Genomic DNA, 24,302 nt, shown 5'->3' on the forward strand with positions numbered 1-24,302 from the left:
TCATTTTATATATTTAACTAGGCATCTATCCATTCAAATTTTCAATCCCCTTTTTTATTATAGAGTAATGGGTGATTAAAATTTACTCTGACAGCAGTGCAAAGCAGGTAGCTCCTATTTTACATAGTAATGCTTCCTCAGCTGCATCTCCCAGATGAAATGCTTCTTCACACTTGCTTGACCTTGAAATTTATACTGTTTTGCATATGGGGGTGCCTAAATGTCATTTACACTAGATGATTGTTTCAAATATTAAAGTCATGGACAGTTACAACTCTGTGAATTTTTCTCCTTTGGCGAATTTTCAAAGATGCGTTGTTTCCACTTGTTCACTCATCATACTAATGACAAATTGATGAGTATGCCTTTTATTCACCTAAATTAAAGACAGAATATTATTGTTTAGCCCTGATGGACTGAAATGGGTGGCACTGCTGAATTAGAGACCAGTCTCCCTTAAGCAGCCTCGAGAATGTTATGCTATATTATTGTTTAGTTTTATATAAAAGCCGGAATGTCACTTACATGTTTTTGAAACTTTTGGCACATTCAGCAAAAGTGTGTGTAGTTCTTTTTTTGTGGTTCTCCAAATGGGACCAGAACATCATTTTTCATTGAAATTGCTTTTCCCGATATTCAGTACTTAAAAAAAAAGATAATTAAAATTTATTTTTGATAAATTACCAACTTCAGGCCTGTCTGGGTAATCCCAACACTTGTGCTCTTTTAGTAATGATTAGAAAGTGCCATACCACATTAAAAAATGCTATTAACTTTTTTACTGTATTTGTAAACCTTAAGCCTCATACTGTATGTTAAGATAACGCCGATCACTTTACGGTAAAAATATATTACTTGATTAAAATAAAATTTAAATCATTTTCTTAAGTAAAAAAAATTAATTCCTATACAGGTTTTCAAATGTACAATCCAAGATGAATAAATGCAATTTTGGAATGAACACAGGGAAATTCACACAAAGGAAATCAGATTTAATTTCCTTTATTCATTTTGAACACAATGCTCAAGATAAAATTATATAAGTTGGGACCATATTAAAAAAAACTGCTCCTTGTGTGAAAGTAACTATTACAAAGATCCCTGGTGCCTCATTCAGAAAGGAGACAGACACCAGGATGGTAGTGTTTAGGACCGTCCAGAGCCATAGAGTGCAGACTTTAAGAATACACTTTGAGCATCAAAGTATCATCCCACGTGTTTTTTCACTTTTAATCAATCTTCTAATGTTAAAGTCAATTTTATCTGATTAAAACTTGCAATTTAATAAGGAATGTGTTTCTGGTTGTCTGCCTCTGAGTCTTGTGAGCATTGGGATTTGATAAAAATGCAAATTAGCATCTATTTACAGCCACATGCAAGACTTTACATGGACCATGGGGACACCGTGTCATCTTTCATTTAATTGATATTGTTCTTAAACAATGAGCTAAATTCACAAAGAACCATGTTCATAGCTAAACTAAAATAATCTGCAAAAAGGGAAAGGTACTGCGAGGACTAAAAAGGCAGAATATAAATAAGAAGGTTAAAGTACTCTAAAAGTTGCATTGTTGGCTGACGGGTGTCAGTGATAGAATGGAAATCCCAAGATTTTATATCTTAATAATGCTCACTTTGACAAATATTTGAATGCCCACTACAATAATGACATGAACAAATTACCAGTAGTCGGCCTCATGATGCCATCTCACTAATTAACAATGGACTGATATAGATACAGAGAGAAGAGTTACTGTGTATGTTGGTGTAAAATGTTTGACCAAAATATAAAAATGAGTTAGTTGTGTTCCTGGTTATTCGCTAGACACAATCACTTATGTCACTTTTCTAATGGTACCAGAAATCAAATGGAATTAGACTAAGCCTGTTCTTCTTTTGTTTCCATTATATTTTTCCAAAGGTTCTTGCATCCTCATTAATTTCCAATTTTCTGTGTAGAACCCATGCCTACCTAGGCGCACCTCAATTAAACTGTGCACATGCGATTGTTTTTAGCCTGAATCATCATACAGATGATAGGCCTGTACGTAAAGCATTCCTGTTCTCTCTGCCATTGTTTAAAGGTTTGATTTAGTTATTTGCATATGTTTTGTTCTGTGGTATACTCCCATTCTATGGAAAATGAAGCCAAAAGTGTTCTGGACTGTAAAAGTGCAACCTTCTTAATATAATCTCAAAAAAATCTGGAAACTCTGACCATTAACCAAGCTCTTTGTATAGAGACAAACAAAAAAGTAATGTTTAGAAATAGGTAACCTGCTCAATGGAATACAATGCAGAGAGAAATAAATTAAACACTAAAACAAACAGGGCAGCACAGTCATGGCCTGATTAAGGTGGGTGCTATTGATGCTGCAGCATTAGGCCCATTCCTGAAATAGGCCCAGATGAAAACAGACGAGAATTTTCCAGAAGCTGAACAGTTTTCCTTTGCTATATGAACCTCAAAATAATTCTTAGAATGAAATTTGGAGACCAACTTTCAGATGTCTAGACACAGCGTTACTTATTATACAGTTACTATTGTTCTTTGCACTGTGACGTAACTGCAACATCGTTGTGTTTATTGTTAACCGAAGATTTCAAGTTAATGCTATCAATTTTACATTAAACAGTTTACTTAGTAATGAGCTGCTGCTCAACCTTGACTTTACTGAGACGATCGAAGAATTTGCACTTGCTAAGGCTTGAAAAACAGCAATATAAGTAAGCAGCACTAGCGCAGTAGTTAGGGTGACAATATGCCTAGGTTAAGTTGATCTGGTTTAGCCTTTTCTGCATTAAGTGCACTTTTCAGACAATTGCTATTGAATGCTGATGTTACATAGTTTGATGTTAATCTTGAGTTGTTACGATACTACGTCGTTATTATTATTTATGTTCAATAAAGGCTGGATGGTTGCGTCGCAAGTAATTAAGGCTCCTTGGTCGGTCTGAGTGCGCATGTACAGTGAGGTTTGAATGCATATGCACCAATGCCAAAAAAATAGGCCTTTTTTGCGCTGCAGCATCAGACCCAATTTCGTCTTATTCCGGCCCTGAGCACGGTGGCACAGTGGTAGCGCTGCTGCCTCGCAGTAAGGAGACCTGGGTTCGCTTCCCAGGTCCTCCCTGCGTGGAGTTTGCATGTTCTCCCTGTGTCTGCGTGGGTTTCCTCCCACAGTCCAAAGACATGCAGGTTAGCTGCATTGGCGATCCTAAATTGTCCCTAGTGTGTGCTTGATGTGTGGGTGTGTGCCCTGCAGTGGGCTGGCGCCCTGCCCGGGGTTTGTTCCTGCCTTGCGCCCTGTGTTGGCTGGGAATGGCTCCAGCAAAACCCCGTGACCCTGTGTTAGGATATAGCGGGTAGAATAATGACTGACTGACTAAAACAAATAAAGAAAAAAGAGCAATTAGCACTGCAGTAATTTCCTCCACATCTTTTATATGGACATGCAAATATCTTTTGCTAAGGTTTGATGTAATTGATGTTCAAGAATTTTTTTTTTTTTTTTTAGGAGAAAATGGTAGGTAGCTCAAGACTTATCATCATATAGGAAAGTCCGGAACAGTAGTGAGAGTTACAATAGCTAGTGACATAATGTTATTGTTGTTGTTACCTAAAAACTTCTAAGAAATTCCATCAGTGATGCATTCTGAAGATTTTCCTGGATATAATCTTGTAGAGCAGGGGTCCTCAATCACGGTCCTGGAGGGCCGCAGTGGCTGCAGGTTTTTATTACAACTAGTTTCCTAATTAGAAAACAGTCCATGATAATGAAACTTGATATTGAACTATTAGCTTGTTAATGCTTGCATTCATCCAAGAACAATTTTAATTGCACTGTAGAGCTTCCTTCTCTGAGAACATTATCCATGTGTTTTATGGACCACAGCAGATTTAAACTTAACAGTCCTTCCAGTTCCCCTCTCATTCATTTCTATAAACATTTTTATCACAGATACTTCATGGTAAGCACGCTATCTGGAGAGATGCTGGTTTATTGGCTTTCTGCATCTCATTATTAACGAATGTCTGATTAAGAAAACAGGCAACAATTCAAACTTAAATGCAGCTGCTAAAAACTAAACTAGGCAATTTAGGGTTCTGAATGGTAACAGGTAAGAGAACTAAAATTAAGCCCAAAAAACATATTGCCTTAGTAGTAAATAAAATGGTTCTAATTAAGAAATTGGTTAAAGTGAAAACCTGCAGCCATTGTGGACCTCCAGGACTGTAATTGAGGACCTCTGATCTACAAAGTAAATCAAATTTGTCTTTGATGAATAAAGGCACTAACAAGGCACAGAGTTAAACACCAACTTTCAGCAAGGATTGAGTTCTAATTAGGACACTGGCTGGAATGAAAACCTGTTTAGCCATTGCGGCCCTCCAGAACCATGATTGAGGACCCCTGCTGTAGAGAGAACTCTCCTGGATGAGCCACTACATTAAAATATTGTACTCCAGTCTACTGCCAGCTGAGATGAAGTCCGAAAATCCAGGTTAGCTCAGGTCAATCTCAGGTCCTAGACATTCATAAAGGCTGCATTATTACAAAGTGCATCAATATTACCAGATGGGAGATCCAAGCCATAGAATGTGGTGCTATTTGATTCATGAGTTAGTACATAATATGTCTTCATGATGAAGAGAACCATAGACACCAATGGATGATGACAGAGGAGACCTTAGACCTGTGAAAGAGGCTCCCATACTTAATATTCTGCTTTAATGACCACTGGACACATGCAGTCATTTAAGGGCATATAGATAACCTTGACAGATGTTATTCTTGTCTGTAGTGAGGCCCTTTTCTATATGACATCGGAAGCCACAATAGAAAGGCACTCTAGGTAATACTAATAAATGTGCAAAGGACCTTGAAACAGATAAAGCAAGTTAGCCTACCATAAAATACAGGCAGTGCAGCACAGGAGTTTTAGGACATATATGGAAGCTAAACTCAGATTTCCACTAATGTGGGTATAAAAATCTGTATTAAAGATTTTATTTCTGTTTTTAAATTGTATAACAATCTGTTATTCATCTTATGCTGGTTTGTAATAGTGTTGTATTTCTGTTTGCTTTATAAAGCTAGTTATAAAGGTGCCTACTGTGAAAAGAGCCATAGAAAATTGTGATTGATTGAATGAGACTTCATCCACTGCGTATTTCCTAAATAAGAGCTGAGAGATGAACATGAAGAGGAATAAAATATAATTAAGGTAACCAATGAAAAGAAAAAAGTGACTAAAAGCAAACTACCATAAAGCTGATTATATTGGAAAGAATGTAAAATGAGTCTCAGTCAGGGTTTGTACCTAGTGATGCTGCATACCCTTTATTGGAATAAGTGAGTTCCCAAAATGCATAAATAAATGTACATTATGACCTCAAATCCAAATGAACTACTTTTAAAACTTGAGGCAAAGTAAGATACAAAAAAAAAAAAAACTCTTAGACAAAAAAGTTAGGACAATAATATATGCAGATTGCATGCAAATGCAATCAAAGAATGAGGATTACACATTTTGCAAGGCGAACATAAATGTAGAGTCATTTAAATAAACACCACTGCCTTTTAATATACCAATTAAGCATAAAGGTACTAGTGTAATTAGACTGTGAAGGACAGTCTCAAACTGTGAGCACAGCTCTGATGTGGAAAACATTGTTTAGACCAAAGAAAAAAAACTGCATACAATGATCTGTACATTCTCCACCAATTTTCTAAAGTCAGGTGATTACAAATGAAATGCCCCTTCTCACTTCAGCTAGCTTTGTGCAGCCCGTTTACTATAAGTGAGACTTTAGTCCAAATCATTCAAACATATTAAATATATCATACTTGTACTGTGAATTTCATATTTATGTGTGCTGTTGTGATGGTTCTCTGGGCTCAATTTTAATTGGTACACGTAAGACTTTATTTTCACTTTAGAGTTATAGCTCTTCGTACTGTATTTTTACTATTGCCAAGACAACTATGAATAATATTTCAACGTGTTTGTTGCATGTGGCAAATTAATTTTGAGCTTGAGTAAATGTTCAACTATCTCTGCTATACATTTGAAACACCACCAGATTCAGTTCACATCCAAGGTGACTGCATTTGGAATGCTATGTCGTGCAGTGCAGTCTAGTGACTTATCCACTAGGAGATTTCTAACTTTTGGTTTGCTGATCCTTTCAGTCAATAAATTCAAATCCAGACTCATTTCTTTGTTAATGTATTTTGAGCCAGCCATATTATTTTCCTTTGATATGCTTCTCTTCTTATTCTGCTATACTAAAAGTGCATGGCTTCATTTAGATAGATAGATAGATAGATAGATAGATAGATAGATAGATAGATAGATAGATAGATAGATAGATAGATAGATAGATAGATAGATAGATAGATAGATAGATAGATAGATAGATAGATAGATAGATAGATACTTTATTAATTCCAAGTGGAAATTCACCTTTTTTTTTTTTTAGATAGAAACTTAATTTTGTCATTTAGGACTGTAACATGGCCCACTTTGTAAGATGAAACATGAAAGGCAATATATAAAGAGAACATACATCTTCCGAACACCTACACTGCCATTCGTTAGATGAAATGTTGCGTACTCCACCTAGTATTCTTTCTGTAACACTGACATACAGCGCTGTTCTCTTCATGTACTGTAAATACTAAGTAAAGGGATAGTTCAAGTGATTAGAAGAATCTGAACAAGCAGCATTTCTACATAGAGTCTGTTTTTTAACATCTAATAAGAGGTTGATGAAAGAAAGTGGGCAACCTGAAAAAAGATAAAATAACAACATATAGAAACAGAGTGCTGGACGGCTCATTCTTTACAGAGTATACACCTAAGAACAGCAATGGACAGAAATGATGGATTACTCTATAGAATATCCTGACAATTAACTGCAATGTGTGGGTTTCTTTTTTTTCAATAACTGCCCAATTAAATTGCTCGAGAACAGCTTGGCTGCAAAGTGAAGGGCTTCCCCATTGAAAACATTGCACTGTTTCACTGACTAATTCTTGTTTTCCCAAAGGAAAGGTAACATTAATATTCATTTCAATTGCAAGATTATTGAAAAGGACAAACTTTTAAGAAAAAAGACCAACCCCATTGGCAGACTTAAAACAACCATAAGATGTTTCAGTTAAAAGTACTAAACAGTCCAGTCGTCAATCTGCCTCCTTATTTAATTTGCTCACGTAAGTGTAATACATAACAAACAGACACTTGTACACAACACCACAATTGAAAAGCATCACTAGAGTGGCTATGACTAGAAAATACTCTTAAAATTTAAAAGTATGTTACAAATATTTCACAATGTGATGCTAAAATAATGCAGTAATTAGCAATTAGCACTTTTCACATAATTTCAGAAGTTACACATTGATGGGTAAATCTATTTCCTGTTAGTTATCCATCAGTGAATCTTGGTTATTCCACGTTTCTATTTCCAGTTTCAGTAATCAGTTTTTGAAATGTAAAGAGTTTTGTTGAAAAGCACCAAAATTGGGCAAAGGCTACAAAATGTTCATGGAGAAAATCCTTTATAATTACCAAGAAAAGTGTGTTAACTTTCTTATGCTAGTATGTTAACAGTTTCTGCTAACTTGTTTTTTATAATTAATGCTTAGCTCACTCTGTTTTGAAAGATAGAAGTAAACAATGTAAATTTAGATGTCTTATAAAATAACCGTATTTAATCTATGTTTACCTAGCGACCATATATCTTCACAGCGTTTCAAAAAGTTGTGAAATGCTGTTGTATGAAAGTTTTTAAGTTCCTTCCATGAAATGTACATAAATAGACTTTAAACTCCTTGTTTATATTGATACACAGAAAAAAATGAATCACATTGCAGTTACGTTTAAGTTGTAGAACATGACCAAGAGCAGGTGATATTGCATAATGCTATTCCATTGAGAAGGGACCTGCTGTGCAGTTTTCCATCACTGCAGATTCTCATATGTTAACTCCGAGACAAGCAGTTGCCCTTTCAAAAGCCGATTCCTGTGTCAGTACAGCACCAAAATTGTTCCAGTTAAAAAGACACAACTTCAACCTTAAAGGCAGAACATAAAGTTTATGTAATCATCACATTTAAAAGTGCCGACTATAAATATAAGTGCTGCCATGGCATATAAAAATGTGACCCTTTATCTGTGAGATTTACGTGTTCATGCCATATCTTCTGTCCCCCTATATCCCAAAGACCTGTGTGTTAGGTAAATTGGTGAACCTAAATAGGATCCATATGACTGACTGTGCCCTCTGATAGACTGGTATCCCATGCAGAGATCAGAGTCAATAATGCTAAACTGAAATATATGCACTACTTATGTTATAAACAATATCATTCATTGTATTTATTTATTTATTATGTAAAAAGATGGTGAAGAACATTAGTTCTACAAACGAGAGCAGTTTATTCAGTTCATTAGGATTGTTTTGATAGTTAAGGGTAAATGTTCTAATATCTCATCTACAAGATGAGATGTTAGAACAATTCAGATGTTCAGATGTAATCCAGATTTCCTCTTCCTCTACAGGATGTAGGATATCTTTCTCAGTTTATCACATAACAGAAGCTTTTCCTCTGTGTTCTGCTCAGTGCCTCTCAATGGGACTCACTACATAATAACATATGAAAAGTACATCTCATGATTTATCTCCTACTACTGGGGTAAGTAGAACTCTAGAAAGTTACCTGTAAAATCCTGGAGGGGCCTGAGGAATAACAAAGTTTTTCTCAAGGTTTTGCAGCACGTCATTCAACATTCTCACGTGTACTGGGTCTCTTTCCTTTGGATCATTAGCAGGTCGCATCTCTTCTGACTGAAAAAGTTGGGCACTTTCTCTCAGAGAGCCAGAATATGCCATCAGCTGATCTGCAATCAATTTGTCATCTGTAAAATAAATCAAATATAACACTATTAACAGTTGAGAATTTGCTGCAAGCATTGTAAAACTGGGAATGCTTTGTGCACTGAAAATACACCATACTAGTTACTACTAGTAATTAAATAATTTAACACTATATAAATGCCCATTAGAGTTATAGCTGCATTTATTTGTTGTTTTTGATATACCACCCAAAATGCTTTTGACTAAATGCACAAAAATGTACTTCCTATCATTATTTGATGGATGAGTTCAGCTCTCATCAGTCTGGAATTACCCAATAGCTGTAATCTAAAGGTACTAATAGATTAATTGACAGCAATTTCATGAGTGATAACAAAGATCCATTTGTATTAACAATAAGAGTACGTGAGTAACTAAGTGTTACTTTAGACATATCCGACAATCAAAACAAGTAAAGTTCACAGATAAACATGTTACACTTCACATAGTTCTTTATAGTTTGACCCTAACCCTAAGTGCCTACAAGAGAGACCAGGTGAACATAGAGAGCCCCAGTCACAGACCATTTCTTTTTTATAGATAGATAGATAGATAGATAGATAGATAGATAGATAGATAGATAGATAGATAGATAGATAGATAGATAGATAGATAGATAGATAGATAGATAGATAGATAGATAGATAGATACTTTATTAATCCCAAGGGGAAATTCACATACTCCAGCAGCACCATACTGATACAAAAAAACTATATTAAATTAAAGAGTAATAAAAATGCAGGTAAAAACAGACAATAACTTTGAATAATGTTAACGTTTACCCCCTGGGTGGAATTGAAGAGTCGCATAGTTTGGGGGAGGAACGATCTTCTCAGTCTGTCAGTGGAGCAGGACAGTGACAGCAGTCTGTCTCTGAAGCTGCTCCTCTGTCTGGAGATGACACTGTTTTGTGGATGCAGTGGATTGTCCATAATTGATAGGAGCCTGCTTAGCACAGATGTCAAACTGTCCAGCTCCATGCCTACAATAGAGCCTGCCTTCCTCACCAGTTTGTCCAGACGTGAGGCATCCTCTTCTTTATGTTGCCTCCCCAGCACACCACCGCGTAGAAGAGGGCGCTCACCACAACCGTCTGATAGAACATCTGCAGCATCTTATTGCAGATGTTGAAGGACGCCAGTCTTCTAAGGAAGTATAGCCAGCACTGTCCTCTCTTGCACAGAGAATCAGTATTGGCAGTCAAGTCCAATTTATCATCCAGCTGCACTCCCAGGTATTTATAGGTCTGCACCATCTGCACACAGTCACCTCTGACGATCACGGGGTCCATGAGGGGTCTGGGCCTCCTAAAATCCATCACCAGCTCCTTGGTTTTGCTGGTGTTCAGGGGTAGGTGGTTTGAGTCGCACCATTTAACAAAGTCCTTGATGAAGTTCCTATACTCCTCCTCCTGCCCATTCCTGATGCAGCCCACGATAACAGTGTCGTCAGCGAACTTTTGCACGTGGCAGGACTCCGAGTTGTATTGGAAGTCCGATGTATATAGGCTGAACAGGACCGGAGAAAGTACAGTCCCTTGTGGCGCTCCTGTGTTGCTGACCACAATGTCAGACCTGCAGTTCCCAAGACGCACATACTGAGGTCTGTTTGTAAGATAGTCCATGATCCATGCCACTAGGTATGAATCTACTCCCATCTCTGTCAGCTTGTCCCTAAGGAGCAGAGGTTGGATGGTGTTGAAGGCGCTAGAGAAGTCTAGAAACATAATTCTTACAGCACCACTGCCTCTGTCCAAGTAGGAGAGGGATCGGTGTAGCACATAGATGATGGCATCCTCTGCTCCCACCTTCTCCTGGTATGCGAACTGCAGAAGGTCAAGGGTGTGGCGGACCTGAGGCCTCAGATGGTGAAGCAGCAGCCGCTCCATGGTCTTCATCACATGTGACGTCAGAGTGACAGGCCGGAAGTCGTTCAGCTCACTAGGACTTGATACCTTTTGGACTGGGGTGATGCAAGATGTTTTCCAAAGCCTCAGGACTCTCCCCTGTTCCAGGCTCAGGTTGAAGATGCACTGTAGAGGACTCCCCAGCTCCGATGCACAGACCTTCAGCAGTTGTGGCAATACTCAATCTGGACCCGCTGCTCTGCTGGCACAAAGTCTCCTCAGCTCTCTGCTCATCTGCGCTGCTGTAATTGTGGGTGGAGATGTCTCTCCTATGCTGGTATCAGCAGAAGGATGGGTGGAGGGTGCAGTACTCCGAGGTGAGAGTGAGTTAGGGTGGTTTAAAGTTTACAGTTTAAAGACATTAACCTGACCCTGCTAATCCTGCTCTGCACTGTGTGCAACCAAATAAACATTTCTTGTTTAAATATGGCTTTAATTCAAAGCCTAGCATTGTGGTTCTGTAGCACTGCATGTGTTGTGACTTCTGTTAGACACATTCCAAGCAGACATGTCCACAGAGGCAGCAGCTCTTGTAGCAAAGCCCCTTCGCACTACACTGAAACGCAGCCTGTCAGCCAGGAAAGCACAACTAGCATCTTAAGCCTAAGTTGGGGTACAAACCTGCATGAGCAGACAAGCCAGAGGCCATGGAAGACTGGTATATGATGCTTATTTATTTAAAGCCTGCAGTCTAAAAGGCAACATGGAAAGATAGGCAGAAGGTAACAACAACAAAATCTAACAGGACAAATACAAGAGCAGAGTCCAAAGAGCAGGTCATACATGGACATCTTAACAAAAACAGGTAAAGGTGTCAAGGTAGGCATCAGACAAAAATTAATTCCCAAAATGTGCAAAGGGAAGATTTTCAAAAATCAATAAAACACAGGGAACCTGACAAAAGGCTTTTGCACAAGGATCAAGCAACCTGCCCCTGCCAAACTCCTTCTTTTATTTATCTCGTCTCTTCCATCAAACAACCTGATTAATGCTGCACAGAAACTGACTCCAGTGGTGGGGGAAGAGTCCCAGTGACATCCTAACAAGTGCTTTTTGTGATATCGCCCAGTGTGAAAGATACTGTGTAAAACAACAACTGCTTGAGTAATTTCTTGAAAAGACAAAGACAAGAGAGTTGAAAATGCTCTTATTGGCTTGATGTACCAAAAAATAGGAGATCATAACTGAGACTATGCCAGTATTACCTCAGCTGGTTACTCCTCATCTGTCAAGCTTTGCGAACACTTGATAAATCAATAGGACTGCATTACCGCACTCCTCAACTCCAAAATGGAACCAGCATTGCTTGACACCCCTCTCTGTGTTCACTACCAACAATGTGTGACTGAACAACTTTGGACTTGTGTTTTAATCTTACAAAAGAATGTGAGGTTTGCCTCATACTCATAATTACAAGCAAAGACTCTTACAAAAAATGTGCACATGTCCACTGACTGGAACAGCAGAATTATTCAATAATGAGATGTTCTTGAAGGTCTGTCTGCATTGCTTACGGAAAGCACCTTGCATGAAGTGGATTAAAACGACATAGTGCTTTATTACAGTGCAGAAGAAATTTCATAAATGCATGTCAAGTGCCAGCCACCCTAGAGCATTTGTTTTCATATCTCAAATGGACTTGTTTGTAAATAAAAAGGAGGAAAAACAAACTGTTATTTATGCTGACACTTTCCTAATTAACCTTTCCTGACCTTTTAGTCGACGGAGTTTAACCAGAGCAGAATAAGCATTCTTTTATGTCCTTTATTTTTTGTATCCCGTTAGAGTCAACATAGTAATATGATATGAGACACTCTTGTAAGCTGTGAAAAACAGCATCCTTGAACAAATGAAAAGCATAAAAGTTTTGGACAGCCACCTAATTTTTTTTTATGTTAGTAATCACTGTTTCCATCACTGCGCAGTTCTGTGCTGTGTGAAGGCACATCTCATTATTGATGTCGAGCTGCACACTCCATTTTTAGATGGTCTAAGCTCCATGCCAGCATGTCATCTATTTAAGTGAAAATATCTCTCCTCATCTATCCCATCTATTTACAAATCTTCTCTTACTCAGGATATTGGAAGGGAGAATGTACAGGCCTTTCTGGTAGTTTTAGGTACAAGGCAGGAATCGATGGCACACGTGGCAGTGGAGCTTTTTAATGACTTTTTAATTAAATGGAAGCATTTGGTCTCGGTGTTTCAGGAAGATCTTAGAGAAAAGCCAAGCAAAATGACACCTTTTATTGGCTAACTAGAAAGATTACAATATGCAAGCTTTCGAGGCAACTCAGGCCCCTTCTTCAGGCAAGATGATTACATCTTGCCTGAAGAAGGGGCCTGAGTTGCCTCGAAAGCTTGCATATTGTAATCTTTCTAGTTAGCCAATAAAAGGTGTCATTTTGCTTGGCTTTTCTCTACATTCATAATGGCTAACACGGTACAACACCCTAGTACTAGGAAGATCTTAGTAAGCCTGAATTTGTTTTTCAGTTTTTCAACAATGCATATGATACGGTGTATATAGTGCAATATCCAGTAAATTGACAGAAAATATTCCATTTACTGTGATATTTCCATGGGATTGAGTCACATTACTGACACAACAGAACCCCATTTTGTTTGTTAATACATTTGTTACCATACCCTAAAATCCTCGGTCATGAAGAGATGGAGCCTATTTTGGCAGTAATGAATGAAAGGCAGCAAAGCAATCATGGGTAGGTCAACAGCTCATCACAATGTTCCTCCAAAATTAAATAGATGCAATTTAAAGACAGGGTGCAAATTACAAGGAGCCTCAGGAGGATTGGGACTTCATTATTAACCCATCAGAAACCTGGAAAGCTTGAAGATCGAAATTTTGTGGAGTCCCTGAAAACAAACTTTAAACAAATGGCATGGTGTTATAAATCACTCAGTGTCCATTAAAGGGTTTACGAGAAAGTATTGTAGCAGGAACTGTTTCAGCAAATTCCCATGATGAATAGGTGTGCCACATTTCAAATTGTTCCATGAGTGGCCAAGTTGTTTCATGCGGGCAGACACAAAGATAGATGGACGGACCTGGCTATCACAATTGGTGCAAACCCACCTAATAAGACACTCTGAGCCACACAGGGCATTCTGCGCACAAGGTGAAGATGTGTACCTGATGATTTGATTATGGAGTATTAGAGGAAACAGGCATGAACCCCAACTCAACAACAATAAGGTATGGTACCCCTATATTATGTTAAAACTGATGATAATAAAAGATTTACATTTTACTTATTATGTAAAGTAATAAAGAAAATATTGGTAAAAATGTTTACATATTTTCCTTTTCCCAAGTGCAGATCTAATAAATGAAGAGATTTGCTCAATGTCACACAATGACTTTAGATTAAGGCACCTTGGCTGCAAGGACCCAACAATTAAATGAAAATCAGGCCACGGTGGCCATTTGCTTCATTCATTGTTTGGATCTGCTTTTTTGCCACAGGGTTGTACAGTAGTAACAGCTGACTGGGCTGTGATGGCTGGTCTCACCATTATAACAAAATATTGTCTACAGGGAGGTTCAGTTAGTTTACTTGCTGTCACCTGGGTAAGGCTGCAGATCAATGAGATCAATGCTGAGCATACCTGAGGAAACCTGTCTGCTTCAAGACAGTTCATCAAACATTTCACACTGGTATGAGACAACCATTCATATTTCTTTCTAGTATAATATTTACTGTAGCCAGACCAGACAGAAAAAGAGTTATTAGAAACTGGAGGCAAAGCAAGTAGTTGGCAGATGATACACTTGTGAATAAGAGTACAAGCCACAAAACACTGACAGACACTTCCATTTTAATATATTCTTTTTGTTCTTAAGTTCTCTCTTTTTGTTGAGTTTCATTTTAATTATTTGTAATAACATCCTTTAATTCAAGAATTCTTCACACTTGTTTGGGGTTAGGGATGCTTGGAGACTGCTGTCTACCACACCAGCTAAAAAACAGAAGTCAGACCTGGAACCCACACCAAGCCCCATCTAGAATCCATCTAGAATTCATGAATTCATCTAGAAGGATGAATGAATCCTAGAATGATGAATTAATTGTAATGATTACATCTAGACCTGAAACATGGTGAATACACATTGCTGTCAGCCACCATTATACTTTTATTAGAATATCTATAACATTTTGCAAATTGAGTCAATGGTGAAAATACAGTGATCCCTCGCTATATCGCGCTTCGCCTTTCGCGGCTTCACTCCATCGCGGATTTTATATGTAAGCATATTTAAATATATATCGCGGATTTTTTGCTGGTTCGCGGATTTCTGCGGACAATGGGTCTTTTAATTTCTGGTACATGCTTCCTCAGTTGGTTTGCCCAGTTGATTTCATACAAGGGACGCTATTGGCAGATGGCTGAGAAGCTAGATTGCTTACTCTTCTCTCTCTCTTGCGCTGACTTTCTCTGATCCTGACGTATGGGGATTGAGCAGGGGGGCTGTTCGCACACCTAGACGATACGGACGCTCGTCTAAAAATGCTGAAAGATTATCTTCACGTTGCTATCTTTTGTGCAGCTGCTTCCTGAGACGACATGCTGCACGGTGCTTCGCATACTTAAAAGCTCGAAGGGCACGTATTGATTTGTGCTTGTTTGTTTTTCTCTGTCTCTCTCTCTCTCTCTATCTTCCTGCTCCTGACGGAGGGGGTGTGAGCTGCCGCCTTCAACAGCTTTGTGCCGCGGTGCTTTGCATACTTAAAAGCCAAACAGCCCTATTGATTTGTTTGCTAGAGATTGTTTTCTCTATCTATGTGACATTCTGTGCTCCTGACAGGCACTCCTTTGAAGAGGAAGATATGTTTGCATTCTTTTAATTGTGAGACTGAACTGTCATCTCTGTCTTGTCATGGAGCACAGTTTAAACTTTTGAAAAAGAGACAAATGTTTGTTTGCAGTGTTTGAATAACGTTCCTGTCGCTCTACAACCTCCTGTGTTTCTGCGCAAATCTGTGACCCAAGCATGACAATATAAAAATAACCATATAAACATATGGTTTCTACTTCGCGGATTTTCTTATTTCGCAGGTGGCTCTGGAACGCAACCCCCGCGATGGAGGAGGGATTACTGTATACTGTATATCAATAACAATGATTTTTTTAAGACTTAAAGTTGTATTTTCAGGATGATCATAAGAGGGATCATGCATGATAATGTAATGAAACTTAAATGCAAATTTAACTGGTGATTGAACAATGTAGTAACTAAAATCAGTAAAATCAGAGTGTAAAAAACTAGAATGACTTAATCACAACTGCTATGCCTAAATGAATTAAAAATTCACTTACTGTATATGTAATAATTTAGTCTTGCCAAACAAATGAGAAAATTTAATGTATTATCGCTATTTAAAAGCCTACTATATGTTTTCTGGTGAGTTGCACAGTGGTGCAGTGGTAGTGCTGCTGCCTCACAGTAAGGAGACCTGTTTTTACATCCTGGTTGCTCCCTGAGTGAACTTTGCATGTTCTTGCTGTATCTGTGTAGACTAAATTTGCCCCAATTTGTGTGTGTATATATGTGTGTGTGTTTAAAAAAAACAAAACACCTATATACCCACTTTTTTCATTTGTTTTTTTCATAGCTACATTTTAGTTGTACTCCTAATAGAATATACATGCATAAAGTTATCATGTTTGTGAGGAATTTGCTTTTTTTTCTGATCTCTCAGCAGTAGCATTTTGTACTTCCACCACCTGATCAAGGCACTGTGCAGCCACCTGTGATGCTCCATTGAGAGCGGATACCTAAACAGCTCATGGGACCAGCTACGTCAAATCATCTGGGACAAAGCCTGGAAACAATGAGGAAAGACTTTAAGACATCAGTGTCAGGTACAATGCCCAGTGGGGGATAGGCGCTCTTTTGGCCTCCTGCAGATTTTTTTTTTTTTCTTCAGCTTAAACGAAGGTTTTTGTGTTTTTTTCTGTCCTATAGGCCATCTGACCTTATCATCACACTCATCTTTAGAGACAAAGAATACAATATTATATATTAGACTCTACATTTCCACTGATTATATTATATATTTATGAAATGTACACTCATACCAACTTATTTGTTACTTACTCAATATTATTCTTGCTTGGTTTCACTTGTTTTTCTTTTCTTTTAGCTATTTCTTTGACATCTTGGAAGGCACTTTGTTTGAGCCACATTCTGTATGGAAATGTGCTAAAGAAATTAATGTTGTTGTTATTGTGATAACTGGCGCTCTCTCCAGGGATTTTTCCAACCTTGCACCACCTGCTTGCAGGGAAGCGCTCCAGTTGCCCTATGATCCTGCTCACGATAAGTAGGTTTGAAAAATGGATGGTTGGGATGTATTCTGGTTACATGAGATATTTACAGTTATTTTAATTTTGTCATTTCATATATTTCCAAAGAATGCTCAATGATTAGAAATGTATGAATTATGTATGACTATTTGTTTTTGCCATCCTACACATATAGCTGAAATACTAGCCAGCATCTCAAATTCATACACTTTATTTGGTCAATTTATTTTAAAGTGGAGTTCAGGGTTGAGAGACGTCAACAGAAGCATATGTGGCACCCGGCTGGGGTTCATGCCCAGCCGGGATGCCCAGGAGGACCGGAAGAGGGCTTGTGCCTCCTCCAGAACACGAGGGGGTGAATGCCCTGGTTGCTTTGGGGGCCACAGGTACAGAGCTTGGAAGCTCAACCCTGTAGGGGCCTGTGGTCACCGCCAGGGGGCGCCCCGATGCCTTGTGAGCCCCGGACCTCAGCACTTCCGCCACACCCAGAAGTGCTGGGGGGAAGAGGATTGGGGACACCCGGAGGACTTACGGGTACACAGTCAGAGCTTCCGCCACACAGGGGTATGTCAACGGAGGCTCCTCAGGAAGCACCTGGAGTCCATCCGGGGGTGTATAAAAGGGGCCACCTCCCTCCATTCATGGGCAAGATTCGGGTGGAAGTAGGACGGAGCTCAGAGGAGAAGAGTGGAGGCGGACCAGAGACAGTGAAGGCATTGTGGTGGCCAAGGACTGAAGGGTGATTGGTGCTGAGGCACTGGGTTTGTGCACTTCAAAACTTGCAAATATTGTATAATAAACGTGTGTGTGGTGAAACCATCATGTCTACCTGTCTGTGTCCGGGCTGTTCCCCACACATATTATACACATTCTAAGCAGGAGAAGAGGAGGGATGGCTGGTTCTGTTGGTGCTAAATCAGATTCAACAAACCATAATAATTGTTCCGCTTGCATGTCCACTCCAAAAGGAAAGAGCAACAATGGACATGTTACCACAAAAGGGGAGTTCCAAACCCCAGACACATATCACCCAACACAGTCCTAGGTTCAAATACAGGATTTTATTACACCAAAATACCTCACCAAGTGTGTACAATCAATAAAACCACAATGACAAAACAAGTGAATGCTCTTTCTCTCCTCCTGTTGAGTGGCTTCTTTTAAACTGGACATGGGGCTGATTATTGGTTTACAACACTGGTCATCCAGAACACTTTCGGGTCGTGTGTAAACCAAGGCAGCCTTACCACAGCAACACCTTCTAGTGGACCCTGACAGGTCTGCACTTCTGAATGTCAAGTCCCATGCCACCCTGCAGGTGTCCTAACTAGTACCAGCTCAGAAGAACCAAGTGGAGAAATGAACTGCACCTGACATCTGCCTTCCCCCAGTCCATCCAAAATTCCTTGTTCCCAACCTGAACTAAGATTACAGAGTGCAAGAGGGTAAGAAATCACCTTCCTTTCTAGTCAAAAAGCCTCTCCGTCCTGCTTGTCACTTATAAATGCTAGGGAAACTCCCATAAGCAGCTGCATTACCTGTCCTGCTAATGAAGAACCTTCACAAATAAAATAACTATATATAAATCAAGTTATGGGAAAAGGAGACCTTTGCTTATGGATATTTTAAGGTAGCTTTACCAGGCTTCTGAGATTCTCAATTCAGTAGCTCATCACAGCTTTCTCCCAGTGTGAGAGCAAGTAGACTAAACATTTTGCTGGCTGTGTAGAAAATCTCAGCTCTGCAATGGTGGCACGAACGGATGCAGCGGTTCGTAGCTCTCTCTTTCGGATGCTTTCTTTTTTATTCTGCACAGTATGTTAGTACAGTTGTGGAAATTGTTACTATAGCAGCCAAAATTTACTGGTTATTCATTTTCGGCTAAAACTTCCCATTACGGATGATTTTCATTGTTCTCACACCATTCCCACTTGGCCTAGTGTGACAACTGGTATCGTCTTGGATTGTTACTGGGTCTGGCAGATGCCACAGATGGCAGTGGGAAAGAAAGCAGAAGAAGGAATTCCAGTCCAGCCTACTAGAGAGATTCATGAAACAACCACATAAGCCTCCTTTACCAAATATGTTTCTCACCAATGCAAGATCCATGACTCAAAAAATGGATGTACTGGAACTCTTAATTGCTGGAAATCATTATTTTTGTGACTGCTGTGTTATAATAACTGAAACCTGATTTCACTTGATGATTCTGGACAATGCAGTGCAGCTAGCAGGCCACACAATCCACTACGAGGACAGAAACAAAGACGAAAAAAAGTGTGTGTTCAACAATACACTTGATCAAGTTTACTTTAATATTAAACACATGTATAGGGCCACACCCCTCCTTCAATTAGGCCAGTCAGACCACCTCTGTTTGCTCCTCATTCCCGCATACACACCTTTTAGGAGAAAAAGAAAGCCAAACATAAGTCTGTTAAAAACCTGGCCTGAGTATGCACTCTCTTGACTACAGGACTGTTTTGCACATACTGATTGGGACATATTTGAACATCACAGTTTAGCTGAATGCACAGGGTTGGTTCTTTCCTATTTCAAGTACTTTGCTGATAATTTCACTGTAGAGAACTGTAACCATGTCTTACCCAACCAGAAACCCTTGATGCCCAGAAAAGTTAGGTCCCTCCACAAAGACACTGACTCAGATCAGGTGACACTGCTCTGTATAGTGCTACTAGAGCTGAGCTGAAGAGAGGAATAAAAGAGACTAAGGTGATCTAAAAAAGGAGGATAGTAGTCCACTTCTCAGAAAAAGACCCTCAGTGTGTGTGGCAGGAATATATAGAACCCTAATATAGGACCTCACCAACTACAGGGGCTGAAATACAACATCTGCGGACTTGAAGACCTTCCTTCAACACCCAGTCTCATTCTCTTGGTCCCCTTAGACTCTAGCACCTAGACATTTACTTTACAGGAGCATCAAATGAGGCAGGTGCTCAAGTCAATGAACCCGAGAAAGGTTGCTGGTCCTGACGGGATACCTGGGAAGGTACTAAAAGCATGTGTTGACCAGCTCTCACACATCTTAACCAGCATCTTCAATCACTCCCTACGAAAAGCCTTCATTCCACCCTGACTGAAGTCAGCTACCATCATTCCTGTACCCAAAACTTCAGCCACTAACAGTCTGAATGACTATCGCCCAATAGCACTTACATGTCTTGTCATGAAGTGTTTCGAGAGTCTGGCTCTCTCCCAGTTTTGACACACACCAGTTTGCTTACAGAGAAATTTCGGTCCACTGAGGATGCCATACCCATAGCTCGTCACACTGCACTGAGCCACTTGGAACCCCAGGGGAGATATTTAAGGATGCTTTTTATTGACTATAGCTCAGCTTTTAATACTATTATTCCTGATATTCTAATAAGTAAACTGTCTAACCTAGGTTTTCATCCACTCTTCTGTGACTGGATAAAGGGGTTTCTTATCAATCAACCTCAGACAGTGAAGCTCAGCCCCCACTTTTCTTCAACTCGTTCCCTCAACAACCAGGTCTCCGTAAGGTCGTGTGCTAAGGCCATTGCTGTTTGCCTTCTACACCCATGACTGCAGTCCAGCCCACTCTAATAACACAATTATTGAATTTGCTGATGACACTACAGCTGTTAGACTCATTTCAGAGGGGAATGAATCTGCCTACAAAGAAGAGATCCTGACGTTGTCAGCTTGGAGCTCAGCAAATAACCTGACAACGAACACCAAGAAAACAAAGGAAATCATCTTTGACCTCAAGAAAAACAGTGTACAATTGGACCCCCTCCATATCAATGGGGATTGTTCGTAGACAATGCCAGCCTTTTATCTCTGCTGACCTGTCTTGGACTGAAAACACCAAAGTGGTCATTAAAAAAGCACATCAGCAACTTCACTTCATGAGGCTGCTTAGGAAGAATAATCTGGATCAAAAACTGCTGGTGAACTTTTACTGCTCCTTCATAGAGAGTGTGCTGATGTTCTATATCGTAGTGTGGTATAGAAGCTGCACTGCAGCAGACAGGAGGGGGCAAGAGCATGTCATCAATGCAGCTCAGAAGATTGTCGGCTACTCTCTGCCCTCCCTGCAAGAATTGCTTACTTCTCGCTGCCTTGGTAGGGCAAAAAATATTCTGAACGACCCCTGACATCCTAGTTTTCACCTGTTTAACCTGTTGCCCTCTGGTAGGTGCTACAAGTCAATCAAATCAAAGGTAAACAGACTCAGACAATTTATTTCTTGGAACCATAACTACACTAAATCTCAACGTGCACTGACTATCTCTCTCTGGGTCTCTGTTCCTCTATCTTTTCTCTGTCCTTCAAACCCCCCCCCCCCCCCCCCCACACTGAATCTGGGTCACCTTTAATTTGGATGTGAAATAATCCTCTGTGTAATAATCACAGTCTAGTGTAATATCGCTCTATTTGTTTTGTGTGCAATATTTTATGCTATTAGTATTCTTTGTGTAATATTCATATCATTAGTAATTAATTGTGCAAAAGCCACAGGGTGCACAAACCAGTGTGTTTCTTCATGCCAGTCCCAAGCCCGGATAAATGGGGAGGGTTACATCAGGAAGGGCATCCAATGTAAAATTTTGCCATATCGATATGCGGACAAGATGATCCTCTATGGCGACCCCTAACGGGAGCAGCCGAAAGAAGAAGAAGAAGGTAATATCTCATTTGTTGCTTATCAATACCGCATTGATGCCTATTAATTAGTATTTTTATATTCTTTTTATTTAGCAGTTTTATATGTAGTACTTTATAGTTACTGATTTTTTTTTGTTGCATGAAGGAGCAGCTGCTCTTCAATTTCATTGTACATGATATCAGGCACATAATGACAATATAGGCTTCTAATTCTAATTCTAAAAACTAAAACAAAAAGGTGGAGTTTTGCATCAAACATATCAACTGCATCTCAAATCAGCAGTGGTTTTCCTACCTTATTCTGATGAGGATCACAGAAAGTGCTGTCACGGAGATGAGAATGAATTAAAAGAGCGGGAATGTGATCTGTGTATCAGTGTGTGTGTGTCAGAGAGGACCATTGCCAAAGGATGAACAGGAACCGAGGGACTGGTACATGAAATAACAAGGAAAACTGACCAGCATTCATCCATCCAATTAATAAACCTGATTACCCAGGGCAGAGTCACAGGGCAGCCGGAGCCTCTCCCAGCCATCACAGGGTGCAAGGCAGAAACAACACCTGGACAGTGCTCCTCAGAGAGTGCAGGTGCAGAGCCCCGTGACAGGTTCTCAGGCATAAAATGCAAATATGAACTTCACTAATTACATAATGAGTACATAAACACACAAAGTAGTTTTGTTATGATTTGTTATATGTTATAATTTTAATATGATGACACAGTATTTAATTAACTGGCAAGCTAATTAAGCAATAACTTTAACTGTCTTGAAAAGATAATGAAAAAAATGTAATAGCAATAGCAGACTTACATTTCATACATAGCTTCTTAAACATAAGAATATCTTTATAAACATGCAGATGGCCAGTTAATGAAAAAATGGACAGGATGCATTTTTTCATTACACATATTAAAAGTAACCATTTTTTCACCCTTATTTCGGCTGAAATCTGTCACTGCTAACATCAAAGATGAAATGAACTAACCAATGCAGGAGTAGTAAAGAGAACGGAACTGGTTTACAGAATTTCATCTTCATGCAAAATATTCTAGTGTGCTATCAGAGCTGAGAGAAAATTACCTAAATGTAAGAATGCCTCTGGCAACATATGAATAGATGCTGACCCCAGGCCTACTTTTTCTCTCACTCTCTCTATTTGCCTGAAGAAATTACCATACTTAGAATTCCATCCCAAGCTGCTTTGTCATCAGACAACACACTTCCATCATTCAGGAAGTCACCATTTGTTAAAGGTGCTGTCTTTGACAGGTGGGCCTCACAATACTGAGCCTCTGTCATAAGTCAACTAAATCTTCATGAGAGACAACTTCATATATTCTTTTTCCTGCAACTGTATGGTAGCACAGATAAAACAATAAGCAACTGAGTTTTCTATGTCATGAAATTCCAGTGTTAAATCTTACTTAAATACAGTTGCTAATATGAAGACTGTTTAAAAAATTAGGAATAAATGTGACTTCTTAACAATAAGAAACCTTTTCTTATATATAAACGTCTACATGTGGAAGTGTGTGTGTCTGTCTGTCCAACCTGGAAGTGTGAGGCTACAGCATGAAGCTCAAAGAACTCGACTCTGTCGCCTAAGTTAAACTGCTGAGAAAAGAGAAACTCTCTTAGCTGCTAATACACAAGCGAGGCGAGCACATTGTGCAAACGAAACTTCTGAGGACAGAGAATCTCACTTAGCCACTGATAGACAACAGAAGCAAGCACATCGGCAAATCAAAACCGCAGAGGAAAGAGAACTTTGCTTAGCCGCTAATGTACAAGCGATGCGATTGATTGATTGTAGTGCCAGAATCCATGGTTTCTAGGAGCCTGAGCTTTTTACAGAATGGGCTTACACAGCTATCATTTAATTAAAGGGCTTTTGCCTATTCTTTGATATATATTTCTATACCAATAAATTCATTTTTGCCACTACAGGATGTAATGGGGGCCATGGAGTGTGGAAAGGTGCTCTGGTGAAGCTGTCTTACTAAATTACTAAGGCCACATCTGACTTAGAAGTGCTTCCAAGTTCTAATTCTGGTGTGTCAGAATGATGAGAGAAAGTCTAAGGGTGGGACTTGGGGAAGTGAATTTGGAGTTTGTGACAGCTGACCTAGCCTGCGCAGGAAGTGGCTAGGATTGAATTAGACGAATATGCATAACAAAGGTATTATGTTATCTGGTACAGTTTTGTTCTGCCACTGCAGAGTATGTACAGTAAGAACCACTCTTTCAAAGGGAATTGCTTTTATATTCTGGTTTTATATCTTTTCCTTCAGTACAGCATTGATTTTACTGATCCTCATGAAGAATTCTACTAGGGATTGTACAATAGTTAAAAAAATCAATAGATGATAGCAAAGCATGTGAAGTTCAAAACTGCAGATACTGAAATAATTTCTTACAGTTTTAATTTTGTGGTCAGTGATATTTACCTTTTTTCCAGCTCTAAAGAAGGAACT

General features: G+C 39.2%; 1 protein-coding gene across 2 annotated transcripts in view; it reads right to left on the reverse strand.

Moving 5' to 3' along the window:
* The window catches only part of LOC114646412 (inactive N-acetylated-alpha-linked acidic dipeptidase-like protein 2), a 1,943,185-nt gene that overhangs the window by 54,346 nt on the left and 1,864,537 nt on the right, over window positions 1–24,302 (reverse strand). For both annotated transcript variants that reach the window (XM_051923949.1, XM_051923950.1), the window contains one exon: window positions 8,733–8,931. In XM_051923949.1, coding sequence (XP_051779909.1) covers window positions 8,733–8,931 — 199 coding nt within the window. The remainder of the gene's footprint in view (window positions 1–8,732; window positions 8,932–24,302) is intronic.

Source organism: Erpetoichthys calabaricus, chromosome 2 (genome assembly GCF_900747795.2).
Source record: "Erpetoichthys calabaricus chromosome 2, fErpCal1.3, whole genome shotgun sequence".
Taxonomy (NCBI): domain Eukaryota; kingdom Metazoa; phylum Chordata; class Cladistia; order Polypteriformes; family Polypteridae; genus Erpetoichthys; species Erpetoichthys calabaricus.